The 20267-nt window shown below is 41.3% G+C and overlaps 1 protein-coding gene and 1 long non-coding RNA gene across 3 annotated transcripts in view; one reads left to right on the top strand and one right to left on the bottom strand.

Moving 5' to 3' along the window:
- The window catches only part of TBC1D23 (TBC1 domain family member 23), a 51501-nt gene that overhangs the window by 9069 nt on the left and 22165 nt on the right, over positions 1-20267 (bottom strand). Inside the window, exons 7-15 of one of the 2 annotated variants that reach the window (XM_072993862.2) lie at positions 14390-14436; positions 13222-13325; positions 12153-12275; positions 10749-10841; positions 10025-10195; positions 8154-8196; positions 6896-7005; positions 6177-6319; positions 5350-5394 (exon numbers count right to left, since the gene is read on the bottom strand). In XM_072993862.2, coding sequence (XP_072849963.2) covers positions 5350-5394; positions 6177-6319; positions 6896-7005; positions 8154-8196; positions 10025-10195; positions 10749-10841; positions 12153-12275; positions 13222-13325; positions 14390-14436 — 879 coding nt within the window. The remainder of the gene's footprint in view (positions 1-5349; positions 5395-6176; positions 6320-6895; positions 7006-8153; positions 8197-10024; positions 10196-10748; positions 10842-12152; positions 12276-13221; positions 13326-14389; positions 14437-20267) is intronic. The other variant, XM_072993863.2, reaches the window with a different exon arrangement.
- On the top strand, positions 1568-5497 carry LOC144588018 (uncharacterized). Its single transcript, XR_013543320.1, has 2 exons — positions 1568-2639; positions 3003-5497. It is a non-coding gene; the product is annotated as an uncharacterized LOC144588018 (long non-coding RNA).

Here is a 20267-nt window from a genome sequence, read left to right on the forward strand (position 1 = left end):
ATTCTTGCCTTTGTTCTGGCTAAAATACAAAACTGCTAACATATTTATGGGTTAGTGTGCTGATTTCAGTCCTATTTCAAGAAAGGTATGCAGAGGGAAAACTGGAGATAAGAGGCAAAATCTGTGTTCTTCTCTGTAGTCTGACTGGCAGACAGGCAACACTCAGCTGAAACTAACACAAGTCAAGGTCTGTATGCACACCTTTGTCTGACAGCCAGTTCTTTCCTGTAGTGTACACATTTGGACATGATACTTAAAACCATGGCTTAGGAACACCATCTGTGGTGAAGTCCTATGTTTGCATAGCACTATGACAGTGCAAATTTCTGGTTGCTCTGCATTTTTCATTCCATTGCAAGAACTCTACTCAGGAATAATCGAAAATGGATATATTCTGCTGTCACCTCGTACATTAGTGGTGCCAAAACATATTATCCAAACCATTGTTACTTAGCTAAAGGCCATGACCAATGCAAGATCCTATCCGGTCCCTTAGTTTATGACACTGTGCATCCTCATTCTAAATCATATTGTCAGTCAATGTTCTAAAATTTAGCTTATTCCTATCATTTTTAACAGGAACATCAACCATAAAAGTATAGTGCGGTCAAATATAATTTTATGAGTCTCATTTATCAGCAACCCCCACCCCCCAAAAAACCCTAGTAAGGTATCCATCTTGTAACTGTGCATTTGGTTTCTTTTTCCTCTGGATTCCAAATTATAGAATCATGGAATCATAGAATAACTGTCTTGGAAAGGACCTATAAGACTATTGAGTCCAATCCCCTGCTGAACTTCCTACTTAACCCCATTAAATTTCATTCAGTCTTGCAAAGGTGAGAATCCTTTGTACTGATGCAAAATTTGTTACATACAGTCAAATGAAGAAGACAGTACACCCTCTTTAAATCCTATAATTTTACATATAAGGTCATAATAATGGACTGGATGAGGGTTAATAAACTGAAACTCAATCCAGACAAGACGGAAGTGCTGTTAGTGGGTGCTTCGTCAGACAGGCTAGACAGCCATTTCCCTGCCCTGAATGGGGTTACACTCCCCCTAAGGGACAGGGTCCGCAGCTTGGGGGTGCTCCTGGACCCCAGTCTAACACTGGAAGCCCAGGTGGACTCAGTGGCCAGGGGCGCCTTCCTTCAGCTGCGGAAATAATACTGCTACGGCCCTACCTGGATGAGCGGAGTCTCATGGCAGTTACACGCGCACTGGTAACATCCCACATAGATCACTGCAATGCGCTCTACGTGGGGCTACCTTTGAAGACACTGGCAACTGCAACTGGTTCAGAATCGAGCTGCGCGGCTGGTGACTGGTGGGGCCGCTAGGGAACACATCAGACTGATTCTGTTCAAATTACATTGGCTACCAGTCACTGCCCGGGCCCAATTCAAAGTGCTTGTTTTGACATATAAAGCCCTAAACAGCTTAGGCCCTGGATACCTGAAGGACTGCCTCCTTCCATATGAACCTACCCGGGAATTAAGATCTAGTCAGGGGGCCCTCCTGAAAGAGCCATCACTCAATTGTGAATTTCGTTGCATGGTTGAGCATTTCTGTTGGTTGAGATTTGGACTTTGACTGGGCCATTGCAACACCTTGATTCTTTTCTTTTTCAGCCATTCTGTTGCAGACTTGCTGGTGTGCTTGGGATCACTGTCCTGTTGCATGACCCAATTTCAACCAAGCTTAGCTGCTGGACAGACTTGCATTTGACTCTAGAATACTTTGGTATATGGAGTTCATGGTTGACTCAAGGACTGCAAGGTGCAGAGTCCTTTGGCTGCAACACAAGCCCAAATCATCACCCCTCTACCACCATGCTTGACAGTTGGTATGTTTGGACTGATATCCTGTATCTGGTTTTTGCCAAACAGGGCGCTGTGCATTATGGCCAAACATCTCTATTTTAGTCATGTTTGTCCAAACGACATTGTTTCAGAGGTTTTGTGGTTTGTTCAGATGCAACTTGGCAAACCTAAGCCATGCTGTCATGTTCTTTTTAGAGAGAAGAGTCTTTCTCCTGACAAACCTTCCAAACCAACCTTACTTGTTCAGTCTTTTTCTAATTGTACTGCCATGAACTTTAACATTTAACATGCTAACTGAAGCCTATAGGGACAGAGATGTTTTTTTTTCAGTTTCTCTGAGCACTGCACAGTCTGACCCTGGGGTGAATTTTCTTGGATGTCCACTCCTGGGAAGACTGCCAACAGTCTTGATTGTTTTCCACTTGTGAATAAGTATCCTCACTGTAGAATGATGGGACTTTAAATTGTTTCTAAATAGCTTTATAAGCCTTCCCATATTGATCTGCAGAAACAGTTAATTTTCTGTGATCACTGCCGATATGTTGCCTCCTTAGCATTGTGTTAACACACATATGAATGCTTCAGACCATCAAACTGCTAAAACTTTTATAAAAGTGGTCACACTTGCTGATCATCAGTTACTCAAGGGTGTTTGGTTAGCAGCACCTGGCTGCTACTTAATCTCTTAGTTAATATGGAAGCAGTAAAGGTGTACTCAGTTTTTCACACATGGCTTCTCCATTTTGGCATTATTTTTATTAAATAAATAATGGCACAGTGTAATATGCCATGTGTTGTTGTTCCTCTGAGGTTGTAAAAGGTAAAGGTAAAGGTTCCCCTTGACAATTTTTGTCCAGTCGTGTTCGACTCCAGGGGGCGGTGCTCATCCCCGTTTCCAAGCCATAGAGCCAGCGTTTTGTCTGAAGACAATCTTCCGTGGTCACCTGGCCAGTGCAACTTAGACATGGAATGCTGTTACCTTCCTACTGAAGTGGTCCCTATTTATCTACTTGCATTTGCATGCTTTCGAACCGCTAGGTTGGCGGGAGCTAGGACAAGCGACGGGAGCTCACTCCGTCGCATGGATTCGATCTTACAACTACTTGGTCTTCTGACCCTGCAGCACAGGCTTCTGCGGTTTAGCCCACAGCGCCACCACGTCCCTCCTCTGAGGTTGTATTTACCTCATTTTCAGACATGCTAAAGACTAGATGATGTTTTTTATGACATGACATATAAACCATAGAATTTGAAGAGGATGTACTTTCTCATATGACTATGTGCTGAAAAGAAACTCTTGACGCCCAGTCTTGAGGAGAGGGGTGATCAAAACATATTAAGACATACAGGCCAAACTACTCTCCATCACTCCCTGGAATGTGAAATGGTACTGGAACTGAAGAGAGAGGTAAGTTGTACATCAGATGTCCACATCCTAGTGGCCTCAAAATACACTGGATTATAGCTCCCATTGTCAGACTACACTTGTGCACTGTGTTTGATTCCCTTACAAACCAAACTAAGGCAAACTTACAGGACAAATCACAAAGCCTATATTGGTTTATACCTGACAAAGGTTTTCCAGGCTCATCACAGCTGACATTAATGGATTAATTCCAGAATGAAAGCAGACAATCATTGAGAATCATTTCAAAATTCATCTGGATATCTCAGTATATGTATTTTCTTTGTTGCAATAATCCCCGGCAACTCCAAACGTCTTCATTTTCTAAGCTTTACTTATCTACATTGCTTCTATGTTTTATAAACATAACATGAATTCCAAAAGTATTAAAAACATGCAACTTTTGAGAAGTCACAGGTATGTCATTTTATCTTCCATCTTAAAATCCCTCCCTCCCAACTTGTAAAAAGGTAGGTACTAAAACCTGAGTTATAAGCAAATATGTGTATGGATTCAGAAGAAGAATGGAACTGGAGATTGCCAAAGAATTGCTTGCCAGACTGGATTGTAGTAAACCATGTCTTCATGCCACAAAGTCTAAAAGTGCCATGCTATTAGGACAATTTTATACTCCCTGTAATTGTTTCTATCATTCTTAAACAAGCAAGGTAGCAAACCCTGACACCATTATCCTCATTCAGCATAACTCTTCTAGTTCATAACTCAGAAGGGTGTATTTTGTATAGGCATTAACGGAGAAGTAGCAACCATTCTGTCCCTTACTCTCAAAGTGTAAGAAGACCCCATGAGGGAAAGCAGAGAATTTTCTGAGAAAATGTAGTGATTCTAGCACTCTTTCTGTTTTTCTGTCAGATCATCACAATTCCTCCCAGTCAACGGTATAAGCAAAAACACCAATCTATTCATGCTTTTAGTTATCAGTGTAAAAAAACAGGATAAAGAAACCTGTTTCTCAAAAACTTTTCCGCTTCCTGAAATTCTTTCCAGTGCAAACTTTAAACTATGATGTAGGTCTATCTGTTTCCATTCTTTCACAGCTCGAAGAGGTAAGTTCTTTGATATTTGGAGGCTTATTGTAATGAAGGTTGGCTGTAGAATGCCTCTAATCCCTGGATCCAAGCAGGTGGGTTACAGCCGATGAAAACTCTTGCCAAATAAAACACTGTAGCCTTTAAGTTGCTACAAGACTCTTGGTTGTTTTTCCCATAACAGACTATTATGGCTACCCCTCAAGGATCTTAAATGCTTTGCAACTAAGAAAATATGCAGAAACGTGCTTCTGATCTCCTTCATATTTTCACTTTTCTTCCGCCTCATCTAAAATGTCCGAAGAATCCTCTTGGCATCGATATTTGGTGCTTCTCCTGTCATATGCAGCCACAATCTGAATGATCATTTGTTTGTCTTTCTCACAAGCCGTAATTTATTTATTTATTTATTTATTTATTTATTTATTTATTTATTTATTTATTTATTTATTTATTTATTTATTTATTTATTAGATTTTTACCCCGTAATTAAATTAAGAAGGCTCAAATTAGCCAACACTTCATATTTTGTTCAAACTATGAAACTAAAATTACCAGCATCAGGAAAAAAAATCAGTAAATTAAAACCAGTTCAAGCCATGGCCATACCCAGGTTTGTTCCAAAGCTGGCAATCATAGCTTTCTGATTGACACAAAACAGGAAAATAGGGCTAATTACAGACTGCTTTGACTGCTTCATCCCAAGAACAAAGGAAATGAGGTGGGATCATCTGATTATAGATATGATGTTTAAAAGCTGAAAGAGAAACAGTAAGCATGACTTATAAAGAGGAAAGCTGTTCCAGAGCAAGCAGTGAGATGGAAAAAAAATATGAGAAAGTGCCAATCTAACTAAATATGAACAACTACTTTATATACTTCTTTTCCTCTAGCTTTTAAGATAACACTGAAATGGTTTTGTAGCTTGATGTGTGAAAGCATACCTTTAAAAAAATGATCATCTGGGAAACACTGTCAGTGCAACTAATGCTTACAAACTTTGTGAAGTCATGCCAAAAAAACGACAAAGGCAGCTTTACTTAGATAGTTCTATACAATGGCTTACCGCGGCATGCTTGTTCTCTCGGGCCAGGAAAGACTGAAAGAAACTCTACAGCAAATTGGGGCAGAGGACAGAATAAAGTCATTAAAATATACAAGAGGGAATAGTTGATATTTTTTTCCTTCACTTGACAGGGGTGCATCAAGATTATTTTCAAGTCCCACGACAAACAGCATAAGAGCTGGAAAATTCCTTTTAAAAAAAGCCTTTATGAAAAGTATATTGTTTATGCGATAAATAATATTTTGGGACATTCAAGATGTAAGTGGAGCAGCTTCTTTTCCATGCAGATAGAAATTTCCCAGTTTTGCTAATTCTTCACAAATTATTTTGGAGTATGAAGACTGAAACATTTCTGCAGAGTTCACAGTTAGCTGTTTGATGAAATGTAGAAGTATCAGTTATGCAAGAAATCACACGTCAAACCATTAACCTGGAGGGCCACTTTCACAATAGCAGCATGCAATGAGAAACCACAAATCTAGGTACTTTTCAAAGTGTTTTGTATCCATGTTCTAAGTGTTGAGGGAGTAGTACAAAAACTGTAACTCTAAATCAGATTCAGGACCTTTAAAATGGTGCAGAATCAATTGCTAATATTTATATTAGGACAGTTACAGATGCTTTGGATAAGGAGGAAGTAGTGTAGACTGTCTGTTTAGCATCAAAGTGAATTTAAACTATCTGTCCTGGAAAGTGAAGTGTTTATAATAGATGCTGAGAAGGTGTCTATGAATAATTCAATTCAGATCGACAGAAGTAACCTGAGACTTAACATGCACAACTTTAGCTAGTAATCACCGAGATAATTCAATCCAAAAATAACTCACCTGTCTACAGGGGTTGATGTATTTTCAATAAAACTAATAACTTTCTCTTTCACATTCACAGATCTAGTCTTCAAAGCTTCAGTCATCTTGTTTACCAAGGATTTGACACCTTTCCCATCACTTGAACCATTGGGAGAATCACCCTATAAAAGCAATGTGTTTGATTATCAAATCCCAAGCTGATCTATATACAAGTAATTGTTATAGAGATTTACAGCTAGGTTTACAAAATTAGGTAAAAGTCAAAGCTTGGGAAAGTTAATTGTTTTGGCCTCTCAGCTTGCCCCACTCAGTTTGGGCAGTGGGTTTCTTCTTGTAGTCCAAAGAAAGTAACTTTTCTAAACTGTGGTAAACAGATGTAACACAGGATAAGAGATGTTGTGTCTGCTTTTGCAGAAAGCTGAGTAAAATCAATGCAGTTTGCTTCATTTCTTAGCTAACAGTCAACAGGTGCCACTATTGCTTCAGAATTGATAAAAAGTTGCCACACAATATAGCTTTGTGCAAACAAAGGACGAGAAAAGGGAAAAGAAAAGAGGAACACCTAATATTTAAACTATATCATCCAATCTGTAAATTTTGGAAGCAAATGGATTGGAGAACGAAAAGGAGATGAAAGAACGTTTGTAAGAAAAACTGTCATGCCTCTAAATTAAAAGTAAAGTGTGAAAAAAAATCCACAGAACAATAAGACAATATGATTTAAGAAGTACACTCACATCAACTAGGGAGTTTATGCTACTTTTTGAACCTGAAGTACTAGCAATCCAGTGGCCATATCCATTTTCTGGTCCTTCCACGTTAATGTCTGCTAAGTGCTGTTGCAGTGCTGTAAGAAAGGTTATTAAAACACTTAATGCCAATACAGTAACACTGCCTGATTTATCATTGTAGCACATCTGCTGTAGAATTATTTTAATTAAACTGATCAACATACACCGAGTATAAATGAATAAGCAAGTAGCAGGTTCCACAAAGCTGGTGTTTTCCAGGTATTTTAGACTACAGCTTCCATCAGTCCCTCCTAACATTAAACAGTGGTCAGGGATTGTAAAGTGGCAGTCCAAAGTATCTGGAGGATACCAGCTTGGAGAAGCCTGCTTTACACTATTAAAAATATTCTAGTGATTTTCCTCTCTAACGATATGTGTAACATTAACTATAATAAACACCACTGATTCGAAGCACACATTTGTGCAGAAAATGCAGGGTCAAAGCTTTGAGACCTTAGTCATTTTCAGGGTAATGCTAAACCTATCCTTAATTTAACCATGATAATCCTTAGGCAATAAGGCAGTGTTTTTGAGAACTGGCGAATATGAGACCAGAACATTTTTGTTCTAAAAACGTATAGTGTGTTAGATAGAACAAGAACAATCACTCAAGCTTAGACACCATCTTGTTTCCTGCTTTTGACCCCTCTTGCAGAAGTTTTTATGTATCCATTTCCAGATACCAAGTGGAGACTCTAGCTGTACCAAATCAGTAGTCTTACACTTCAGGGGAAGAGCTACATGGTGGAAGGAAGGGAGCATGAGTTTGTTTGTTGGGCTGGAAAAATTACATCTGAACCAGGACAAAGAAGGGAGGACAGGTGTGTTGCTTAATTTCATGAGCACTATTATGAAACTGATTCACTGCAGGCAGAACCGTCCCTCAAGATGAGAGGCCAAAGCTGACCAGAGGTCGGGGGAAAAGACAGTCCTCAAAGTCTCTGCATTTGGTATCTATGATATACTGTTACCATGGCAAAGTTACCTCAGAGCAAACAGCATAAGGTCAAACAATCTGTGAATAAAGAGTGCACGAGAAAAGGGTAACTAAACTGGCCACCCAATTAATGGATTCTATATACTAATCTGGTATACTGATTATACTAATTATATACTAATTTGAGATACTAATTATACAAAATGCATAATTAGTTTAGTCAGCATTAAAAAAGGCAAGAGAACTCCAATTAAATGGAAATCTTACCCATAAATCCTCCTTTAGCAATGCTTACATATTCCTTATTTTTCTGCAACAAAAAGATAAGAAATTACATTGGTAATACTAACATTTCTCCTCTTTATAAGGCAAACAAAAATGAAGCTCAGACATGATCCACTTTGCATTGTGGTACCTGACAGTTCATAAAACTTCTAATCCTAAATGTTTAATAACTTAGGTACACAGAAGTCCCTCTATGTACATTTTCACATATACATCTGAAGAGAATTCACTGAATGCAGACATGCTCTTCAAGGAGCATTTCTGGAAGGAGCTTTGATTCAGCAGAGGTTCCTGCCAGTGGAAGAGTTATTTCTTTCAATTCCTCCTTTCCCCTGCATTGCCTCCTATATGGTTTGGATGAGGCAACGCAGGGGAAACGAATAATTGAAAGAGGAACTGAAAGAGGAAAGAGGAAGAACTCCCCAACTTTCTGGGGGAGATTTTCAGAGAATGCATAGACAACTGTGGGCAGAAGCACCCTGTGAATACAGTTCTGCTCAGACACAGAGATAAAAAAAAAGAAAAGAGGAATTCTTTCTTCTTATTATTAGTTTTAGAATACAGATGCCATAATTCCAAAGCCAGCCTGCATATGGAACACTGAAGCTTATTGCCTGAAAAAAAATAACATTCCCCATCAATGCTCAGGAAACCTCTAGATCCAAACCAATAGGACTATCCTTCAATAAAATTAAACATATAGTATTACATCTCATAGTGGACTTAGATTTGTGGAATGTGCTTCTACTAAGGCAGTGGTTCCCAACCTTGAGTAATGCAGGGGTTCTTGGACTACAACTCCCAGAAATCCCAGTCAGCATAGCTAGTAGTGAAGGCTTCTGTGAGTTGAGGTCCAAGAACCCCTGGGTTACACAAGGTTGGGAACCACTGCCTTAATGGAAGCACATTTGAAAAAATGCAAGGGTGTGTTAGTGGAGAGCCAATTTTTAAAACATTTCCCCAATTCACCTACTGCAGCCATACTGCTCTCAAGGTATTTCCCATCCAAAATAACAGGTTTTGGGGGACCAGGGGAGCACGCAGATATGGACTCCTCAAACTGTAAGATGTGAACCCTGGTGAGGGGTGGTGGTGGAATCATGACAGACCCCCTTGAAGTCATCCTCCCGACCCACAAGTCCCTCCTCTAGCTACACAGAGGACACAACTGAGAGAAGGTCACCTCTCCCTTTCCATCCAGCCTACTGTCTGTCATGCATTCTAGGTTAGCACATGTAATCTGTAGTTTAAATGGAACTAAGTGCACTTTTACAGACTTGATACAAAAGGATGAACAGAAAATAAAATTCAAATACTCCTCTTCAGTCAACTTGTAGGTCAGGCTAAGGCTGGGTTTTCAAATGACCATAAGTATAAACAGTAAGCTTAAAGTGTAAATATTGAGGAAGAAAATCCATTTAGATTTCTTTGAATCTCCTTGATTTCAGTGACACCTAATTTCAAAGTAACATAATTGTCACTGATTTCCAGTTCTAGAAACATAAATGTACATTCGTTTTTGTAGATGTCCCAGATAGGACAAAAGTGCATTTCAGCTAAAAGCAAACAATATAATATCTTTTTGGATACAAAGTTTCACAATTAAAACAAGAACATAGCACAGAAAATGATAAGCAACAGTTTACTCTGGTGGGCAACATCTAAGGGGATGATCTGAAACTTTGTACTTCCCTTCTATGAAAGTCAGGATGAGAATGTTAGCCACTATACATTGTGGCAGAATAAAAAATGAAAATGAATTAGTGTGAGACCCCAGAAGGACCTGGGGCCTAAGACCCCTCATCCACATACTAGCTAAATTGTCCACAAACAAACAAAATATTTAGATGTACCTGTAAGAAGTGTGCTAGCACCATGTTCATATACATATCTTCCTCTTCCCTGCCACTTCCCATGAAACAAAGATGCTCTCCACCTGCTATTGAGCCAGACTCAATAGACTGTTTCTGTGCTTCTAACAAGGACTTCACAGACTGGGCAAATTCTGATGGGTTCTGCAGCATCTGTGGACCAAGTGAAAGAGCAGAATAATTTTTTAGCACATCTGTTGAAAAAAGTATGAAATTTTTTTAAAATATACTGATAGCAAAGGACAAAATAATATCTGTCTAACATTTAAAGAGCTTGACTGCTCTTTCATGTATCCCATTTTTAAAATCTAGCCATTACAATACATTTAGGAAAATGCACAGTATAAATGCATGGTATAAAAGCTGGAAGTCTATAGATGATGGTATGATAGAGAAGGTAATGTACTCACAGTGGATCACAAAAGGACTGAGATGGGAAATATAATTTAGCTTGTACGTAGGTGGTGAACCTCAGCTTCCAGATTTGCCCCAGGACTTGAGATTCACTATCTAGACAAGCTAAATTGTTTGCAAACAAAATTAAAAAGATTATTTAAAAGATATTTGCATCTGAAATATGATGGTATGGAGTTAATAGCATAAACTAAAAACTAATTACCCTCCATTCTAAAGTTTGAAAACTTTCCCACCCACATCTAAAGAAATAAAATAGCAACTATATTAACCGGCTGGAAAAAATGCTTACCAAGTCTGAGTCTAAATGAAAAGCCGTTGATAAATGCCCAGCATTGTACTGTTCTGCAGGACGACAATCCACCACAAAGAACCGTACTCCTTCCTGAGAAAAAAACAGTTCAGTTATGTCAGTGTAAAAGCTATTAATATTCATTTTTCCATAAGAGAAACTTAGTTATGTCATGGTTGTTGTGGGTTTTTCGGGCTCTTTGGCCGTGTTCTGAAGGTTGTTCTTCCTAACGTTTCACCACTCTCTGTGGCTGGCATTTTCAGAGGACAGGAGTAGCACAGAGACTGGCAAAACGTTAGGAAGAACACAGCCAAAGAGCCCGAAAAACCCACAACCACCATTAGATCCTGGCCGTGAAAGCCTTCATGAATACTTTGTTATGTCCATTCATTTTCTCCAACGTTAGGGTACGGATCCAGGATCTAAACAGCTACAATAGCCAAGAACCTTAAAAGGACTTGGACATGTTTTCCTTTTAGCAGTCGGCTCTTCTGACATCCCACAAACAAATTCTGATACTTCCCTCGGCTTCTAAAACTTCTTTGGCCTGTGGTGAAGCATGTATGTGTTCATGCATGGGCATGCACATAGGATGTTTAGCCAAAGGCTCTTGCTTGTCTGGAAGAACCTGTGTTCTTGAGATTCTGGCCAGAAGTGCCCACAAGTTACGACAAAGAAAGATTTCAGAGAAGTTTTCATCAAGTGTGAACATTTGACTAATTAAGCAACATAAAAATAAATATCAATTGCCATTTTGAACAGAGAGGAATGATTTAAGTACCGAGAGTGTAGGTTTGTGCTGTTTATCATAATAATTATTATGTGCCGTCAAGTCAATTCTGACTTATGGCAATCCTTTTCAGGGTTTTCTAAGTAGCGAGTACTCAGAAGTGGTTCACCATTCCTGTTCTCTGGGACTGCCCTGGGACTGTGCAGTTTGCCCAGGGCCACACAGGCCAACTCTTCTCTCAGGAGGCACAATGGAGAACTCAACTCCCCATCTCTGGCTCTGCAGCCAGATACCTAACCCACTGAATAAAACAATCCCAAAACATAGAAAAACAAATAGAAACTGCAGTATAGACTGGGAAATATTAATAGGGAAGAGTAATTTACCCGTTCCTGCAATACCAATAAATATCCAATGAAATAACAGACAATAACTTTGAGACACATGAAAATTAATTTTTGCACCTTTTCAGAAGAGCATTGATAGCTGCTGTGTAAGAAAAACAAATCTAATACCTCTTGGGTTTTTTTTTTAAGTAAATTCCTCAGGTCACTGGAACCTAACCAATGATCAAAGGAAGAGTAGCCAAAAAAGTCCTGTTGTCCAAGCTCCTAATATTTAAAATATCCTTCATTATCCCTATTTGTGAAGCAAGCAAATTCAGACTTACTCACCCCTTGCTGTTGATTTGCTTGAAGAATCTCTGATACAGAAACTGCTAGACACAGAGCTTGGCTCAAGTCTGAATCGTCATCTTTGAGACCCAGCAAGCTGCTGCCAAAAAGAGTGTGGTTATCCTGTAGTGGGAATAGAAAACAATACTTGTGGCCCAAGGTAAGACTATATGCAAAATAAAGACAGCAAACTAAGACTGAGACTGACTTGTTCGCAGTGTAAAAGGCTACAATATATTTGTACAACTTACATGCAGTTTAAAAAGAAACAAAACAACAACAACAACCCAAAATTTAGTTTAAGCACTACTGTTGGAGCTTTGCACAAATTCCTTGCCCCAACAAGGACTCATTATTCAACTGATACAATGAGTGTACTCTAACTGGAACCTATGGCAACCCTTTCAAAGGTTCGTCTACCATTCCCTTCTTCCAAGGGGAGGGGGGGCTGGAACTGTGCAGCTTAGCCATAACTACACAGACTGACTCTTCTCCCAAGAGGCACAGTGGTGAACTGAACTCCCACCCTCTGGTTCTTAAACCATTGAGCTATCTAGCCAGCAATTGGCTATGTTAGGCTATATACAAGAGGAGACCAACTTAGCCTGAGGATGGTAAAGAGAAAAGTCCTCTGTTATGTAAGTTATAAACAAACACTACGTTACTGCACATGAATGTAGCTTCTGAATATCTGATTTGTTGTTAATTTTTCCATAACGGTCACTAACTATCCTTAAGTTGTGAAACTGTTGGATCATTTCTGTCACTCTGCCACTTCCATTTAACAATCTTCTGCTTTGACACAAAATTTGGTCCAATTAAAATATTGCCCATTTGGTTTTCTCTCAGTGTACCTCTCCAATATGCTTACCATCATTTATCCAATGTCTGCTTAATTCTATAAACTCCCCAGCATATTTAAAGAGAGGGGGGGGAAGCACTTACAGTTATTTTCTCTACACATTGTTGCTAAAGGAAATACAGTCATATTGATAACAATATCTCAGGAGACCTTGGTGGATTGTGGCTCTACTCTGATGTACAGGGTAGTCTTTCATTCCTTGATTACCTTTTTGAAAGAAGCTGGAGTTTTGCTACAATAATAATGTGCCAGGGAGAAAAGGTCTTCTATGTCTTCTACCTCAAAATTGGCAGGGGATTTTTCTAGAAATTCTGAAACAAAGCCGTTTGGAATGTTGACATTTAAGCAAAATAGTACAAATGTTTTTTTCCTAACATGTGCAGTTTTTTTCCTACTTAAAACAGAGAATAATTACTCATGCCAATAATTACTCATGTTTGCACCTTATCTTTTAGTTACTCATAACTCTAGGCTGAAATTCTGTTAGTATAATCACACCTGCAGAAGGCTGATGATGTTGTCAGCTGGGGCAGTTTTCAGTAATTATAAATTTCCTACTTCTGTCCCTGACTTTTCTAATCCCAGTAATCCCTTTCATCACAAGAAAGCTGTGTGAGAGGAAGAGAAAGGTTTTTAATTACCAAAAATCTTCCCCTGCTGATGACATCCACAGACTTTGGCAGGCATAGTGTTATGCAACAGGATTTTAACCATGTCTAATAGCTCAAATATTTTCTGTTGCATTATTTTTGTGGTAACCAAGCTCCAGTACAAATATCATGTGTGAAGGACAGGGCTGGACAGACAATGTCAAGAAAAGGCACCACCAACATTTACATCAATAAAGGGGCACACGACAGCTGCCTTCATATCACAACTATGACAGTGATCTCTTCTTAACCGGTACTAGTGGTAACATGAAATATTTATGTCTTAATCAACATAGCAACTAGGCCAATGAATCTAGGGCTCAGGATAGGTCCAATGAGACAATCCCACCTATTTTATCTTTCAGCTTTGGTTGGGCATTCATTACTCAGGGCTTGAAAGGAAAAAGAGAAGAAAGAGATAGATAGGTGGCAGAGCAAGCACGCACTGGACTGAGATGAATGACTGGCCTACTAATTGATTTACAATGTGACAATGTCTGTGATCAAATTTAAGAACAAAACGGTTAGGTGTAGGTCTCTAATACTCTGAGAGCCAAATTAAGATCTTGAAGCTTTTATAAATTTCAGTATGTGATCAGGAGCTTCCTCTTTATCTATCATCTATGGGATTTTATATCTTGATTTCAAAGCACTTATTTTTGGCCGTGCAATATTTAAGGATTCATTTTAAGCAGCAACAATAGCATTACCAAGGAAGGACTTACTCACGATGTCTTCTTTGCTGTCTGACTCTGGTGCTAAGATTGTTTCTCTGGAAGGAGACAAAAAAGGGGGGTGGGCGACATGGAATAAACATGCTCCCTAGAGACAAAAGCAGGGAGTCAATCAAATTGTTGTCATTATAAAAGCTATACTTGTTACATACAGCACTGATGTTACCTGTCTGTCATGGGTTTGGAGGGAAAGTTCCATCCTATGGGGAGTGGAAGGCGGGACATCAGGAGGAGGGGCTGTACTGTATATATATGTGGAGCCTGTGTGGAGGAGAAGCTGTGGGAAGAAGCTGAGAAGAAGAAGCTGGTGTGGGAGTCTGTGTGTCAGACAGGGTACTACTGTGTGTCAGTCAGTACCAACCTGATAGGTTCAGGTGTCTGTATGGGTAGCCAGAACTGATAGGTTCAGGGTCTGTGCTTTATTTAAAGGTGTTCTGTGTGAACCAAACTGGTGTATGTATGATTGAGACTAAGCCACGTTACTGTATCTTATTCACTTGATCATTTTATTTTTCCCTGTGTGTCATTTAAATAAACCTTATTCCTTTATTTGTTAAAAATCCATCCCTGGTCTGTGTGACTTCTTATAGGGAATGGTTGGTGGCAGCTTAGTGAAACTGTGGCATCTTCCAGTAGGTCTGGGTTTGTCACATTGATTGGTGTCCAGCGTGTGGGATACGACTGGTCCAGTTGTCCAGTGGTCCAGCAAAGCCTTGGCAAGTGTGCCCAGAGCAAGGGGGGTCTAGTCAAGGACAATCTGAGAGCGCGTAGGTAATCTTCTAGGCTTACCTCACGGGGAGGTAGGCTAGTGGAAGAACGTGTAACCTCAGATTGGGGACTAGATTAGGGAGCTCTGAGGCAACCTGTTTTGGCGGGAAAAGGCTGAGGCAAAGCTGAGGGAAGCAGCAGTGATCTAGCTTGTCTGCTGAGAGGCCTAGCAGAAGGGGGTGGACTCTGGCTGGCAACAGTTGCAAGTTAGTGCTGAAAGAACAGCAGCAATCTATAGAAGGCTGCTCCTGAGGCAAAAGAAAAAAAAAAGTGGTCGCTTTATTTTGAGGCTTGACTTTTGAAAGCAGCCTGTTCGGGGGGGGATTATGCCCTTGACTCGAAGCCAAATGGCGGAAATGGGTGAAATGAAAGACCCACAGGTAGACCAGGGTTCTGAGGAGGAATTTGGCTCAGTGCAGGAGGACAGCACGGGAGAACAGAACCCAGAACTCAGAAAAATGCTCATAGCCCAACAGCATGAACTGAGGATGAGGCAATTTGAAATGGAGGAAAGATTAGAGAGAGAAAGAATGCAGGAAAGGGAGAAACAAAGACAATTTGAATTGGACTTGGAGAGAGAGAAAATGGCGTTTGAGTTAAGGAAATTGGAACTGATGAATCAGAACAATAATAACAATAGAGATTCTGAGGGAGGCCAATTGTCTAAAACTGACCTGAAGAAATTCCCTGTATACCACAAGGGAGATTGCCCTGAGGTGTTCTTTTCCCTAGTGGAAAGAGCGTTTGTGGACTTCTCAGTAAGGGAAACTGAGAAGATGACCATTATGCGATCTTTAATCAGTGGCAGCCTGGCAGAAGTCTATGCAGAGATGCCAGAGGAACTGCTAAAAGATTTCGCAGAGTTTAAAAAACTGGTGTTTGCCAGACATGGGATAAATGCGGAACAGCTGAGGCAAAGATTCAGGTCACTCACCAAGAAACCAGAGCAGACTTTTACCCAAGTGGGGGCCCAACTGGTGAGGCTGCTAGAGAAATGGCTATCTCAGGAGGGAACAGAGACCTTCCAGCAGCTCAATGACCTGATAGCGCTGGAACAGTTTTATTCAGTCCTGCATGGGGAACTGAAGTTCCAGGTAAGGGAAAGGAAACCTAGATCTGTGGCAGAAGCGGCCGAGATCGCAGATTTTATTTCCCAAATAAGAAAGCCCTTAGGTGAGGGGAAATCTATAGGTAAACCTAAAGAAACCTACAGCAAGTACTCTCAGGGACCAGGGAAAAACCAGCAAGTGGGAGGGGCCCATGGTGAAGGGAAGCCCTCAGACATGAAACCGAGACCTCAGATTTTGGAGGGAAAGCCAAAACCAGATGAGAAAGACTCAAAATACAGCAGAAAATGTTATTTCTGTCAAGGAAAGGGCCATCTAATCTCAGAGTGTGAGAAATTAAAGCAGCTAAAAGGAAATGTGCCTCATGATTTGAGTGGAACCAAGCCAAAAGCTGTGTTCTGTGTCCACAAAGAGCAAAGCTCCTTGTCACTGAGGGAGCCTGTTGCCATGGCTACTCATTCTGGAACAGATACATCTGCTGATCAGGCTGGGGAAAATGGTCCTCTTGTGGAGGTCAAGCGCTGCTTACTAGTGAGAACAGATTCGCAGTTGTTTGAAACCGCAGGAGTGGACGTAGGAATACTTGACCATCAGTATAGGGGGCTAAGGGATACTTGTTCCCAGGTGACCCTGTGCCATCCAGATATTATTCCTAGGGAGTATATAATCCCAAATGAGAGCATAAAGGTGGCAGGGATTGAGGGACAGGTGATCTCGCTGCCAGTAGCTGAGGTACCTGTGAACTTTCAAGGCTGGAGGGGAGTTTGGCGGCTAGCGATTTCATCGACTATGCCAGCAGCCGTGCTTGTGGGAAATGACCTGGCTGAACATGTGAAACGGGTGCTAGTGATTACACGCTCACAAGCCACCACGGGGACAGTTCAGGGGGGTACTGATGAGCCCGAGACGGAAGCAGAGGGGAGTTCCGAGGCTGTGGTGGAAACCTTAACCACAGACAGCCGATTCGGCCAAGAGCAAAAGGCAGACGCCACTCTCCAAAAGTGTTTTGAACAGGTGACAGACGCCCAGCTAACACCTGAAACCCCAGTGAGATTTCGAGAGAAAAAGGGAATTTTATATAGAGAGACCCTGAGGAATATCTCAAAAGGGGGAGATGGGATCAGAAGTCAGCTAGTGGTACCTGAAAAGTATCGCCCCATGATCTTACAAAGGGGGCACTCTGACATGTTTGCTGCGCACTTAGGGGTGAACAAAACACAGCAGAGAATCACACAGAATTTTTACTGGCCTGAAATGGGGAAGCAGATCAAGGAGTTCTGTAAACAATGTGATGTGTGTCAGAGGCAGGGGAATAACCATGACAGGACCAAAGCAAAGTTGTGCCCTTTGCCTGTGATTGACACTCCGTTCAAATGCATAGGGGTGGATATTGTGGGTCCTTTGCCCAAGGCCACAAAGAGGGGGAACAGGTTCATTCTCACCATTGTGGACCATGCCACGAGGTACCCTGAAGCCATTCCCTTGACTAACATTGAAACCAACACAGTGGCAGATGCCTTGGTGGGGTATATGTCCAGGATGGGATTTGCCTCAGAAATAATCACAGATTTGGGCGCATCGTTTACATCGAAGCTCATGAAACGGTTATGGCAAATCTGTGGAATTAAACACAAGGAAACCACTGCCTATCACCCTGAAAGTAATGGGTTAACAGAGAAGTTCAATGGGACTCTGATGCGCATGATTAGGGCTTACTTGGCCGAGAATCCAAACAATTGGGACCAGAAGCTGCAATCCCTTTTGTTTGCTTATCAATCAGTGCCACAAGCCAGTACCGGGTTCAGTCCGTTTGAACTTTTATTTGGGAGAAGGGTGAAAGGGCCCCTTGATTTAATCAAACAAAATTGGGAGCAGATCACCCAGGATGACCCACAAGATGTTGTGACATATATAGACACCTTGATGAATGACCTAAAGAGAAACCTAGAGCTAGCAGCAGAAAACCTGCAAGCTCAGAAGGTCAGACAGAAAACATGGTATGACCACAAAGCCAGGGAGAGGCACTTTGACCCAGGGGAGGAAGTGCTTTGGCTTAGGCCCTGCAGAGAGAACAAACTGCAGCTCAAATGGGCAGGACCATATAGGGTCATTTCCAAGATGTCAGACCTGAACTACCTTATAGAGCAGGAGGAAAACCAAGCAAGGAGGGTGGTACATGTGAATGCCCTAAAACCCTACTACAGAGGGGAACAGAGGGTTTTATTTGCAATAAAAGCAGCTGAGAGTGAGGAAGCTAAATTAGCCTTCTGGGAGGGTAGAGGGGAAGTAAAATACAACCCAGAGGAGGTAAAGATCAGTCCTACACTCACCCAAGACCAGCAGCAAGAACTAAAAATGCTGCTCATCAAATATCAAAAGGTGTTTTCCAATAAGCCGGGGATAGTGAAGGGAGTGATGCATCGGATCCACACAGGGGATGCACCCCCGCAAGCAGTATCCCCATACCGAGTGACGGGACCCTATAGGGACAAGGTGCGGAAGGAGCTGGACGAGATGCTTAGGGAGAACATAATCGTCCCCTCTTCTAGTCCTTGGTCCTCTCCGATAGTCCTAGTGGACAAGCCTGATGGGAGCATTAGGTTTTGTGTAGATTACAGGAAATTAAACCGCGTGACCACTCCTGATGCCTACCCAATGCCCAGGCTAGACAACCTGATTGAAACCATAGGGGGTTGTCGGTTCATTTCATCATTGGACCTGGTAAAGGGATATTGGCAATTAAGGATTGATCCCAGGGATCAAGAAAAGACCGCCTTTTGCAGCCCTTTTGGTCTCTATGAGTTTAGAGTCCTGAGTTTCGGTCTCAGAAATGCACCAGCCACATTCCAAAGGCTGATGGACCAGACCTTAGCAGGGCTCAGTGACTTTACTGTGGCCTACATTGATGACATAGGGATCTTCAGCAATACCTGGGAAGATCACCTGAAACACCTGGAGTTAGTGCTGCAGAGGTTAAGTGCAGCAGGGCTAACAGTAAAGGCGAGCAAGTGTCAGCTGGGTAGCCCAGAAATAAAATACTTGGGTCACATAGTAGGGGGAGGAGTGATAACACCCCTAGAGGCCAAAATAGAAGCCGTTCGTGATTGGCCTAGACCCAACACCAAGAAAAAAGTCAAATCATTTCTTGGGTTGGTGGGCTACTACAGAAAGTTCATCCCGAGGTTTAGTGAGATTGCGGCTCCGCTGACCGATCTGACGAGGAAGAAGACTGATGACCGCATCCCGTGGACCAGCGACTGTGAGGAGGCGTTCCAGAGGTTGAAGGAGGCCCTCATCAACTATCCAGTGCTGCGTGCTCCAGACTTCGACCGGGAGTTCATCATCTACACCGATGCGTCTAACAACGGGGTAGGAGCAGTTCTTTGCCAGGAGGATGAAAATGGTGACCAGCATCCAGTGTCCTACCTGAGTAGGAAACTCCAGAAAGGTGAGAGACATTTGGCAACCGTGGAAAAGGAGTGCCTGGCCATAGTCTACGCGATCCAGAAGGCCAAGCCTTACATCTGGGGAAGACATTTTATTCTGTGCACTGACCATTCACCACTGCAATGGTTAAAGACAATGAAAACCCACAATAGTAAACTTATGAGGTGGGCTTTAAACCTGCAAGACTATGACTTTGAAGTGAAGGTGGTCAGAGGGTCAGTGAACTGTGTTGCTGACGCCTTGTCAAGAAGACCCGAAGAATGAAGACGGCGAAAGAAACATGGACTATGTATATATTTTGGTGACCAAAGGTTAAATGTACTTGTTTATTAAACATGTTTGGTTTGTATGAATAAAGGTAACTGGATGTATTGTAAATGGTAAATGTTTAAATGCCTAATTGATATGTTTATCCTAAAGTAAGTATGGTATTGTATGTTAATGTATAACTGTTTTTGTATGTTTTGGATCCAGGTTGTTTTTTGGAGAAAAGCACTTTAGCTTTCCCCCTACAAAACAACTTATAAAGAGGGGAGGTGTTACATACAGCACTGATGTTACCTGTCTGTCATGGGTTTGGAGGGAAA

The sequence above is a fragment of the Pogona vitticeps genome, chromosome 3 (assembly GCF_051106095.1).
Source record: "Pogona vitticeps strain Pit_001003342236 chromosome 3, PviZW2.1, whole genome shotgun sequence".
Classification (NCBI taxonomy): Eukaryota; Metazoa; Chordata; class Lepidosauria; order Squamata; family Agamidae; genus Pogona; species Pogona vitticeps.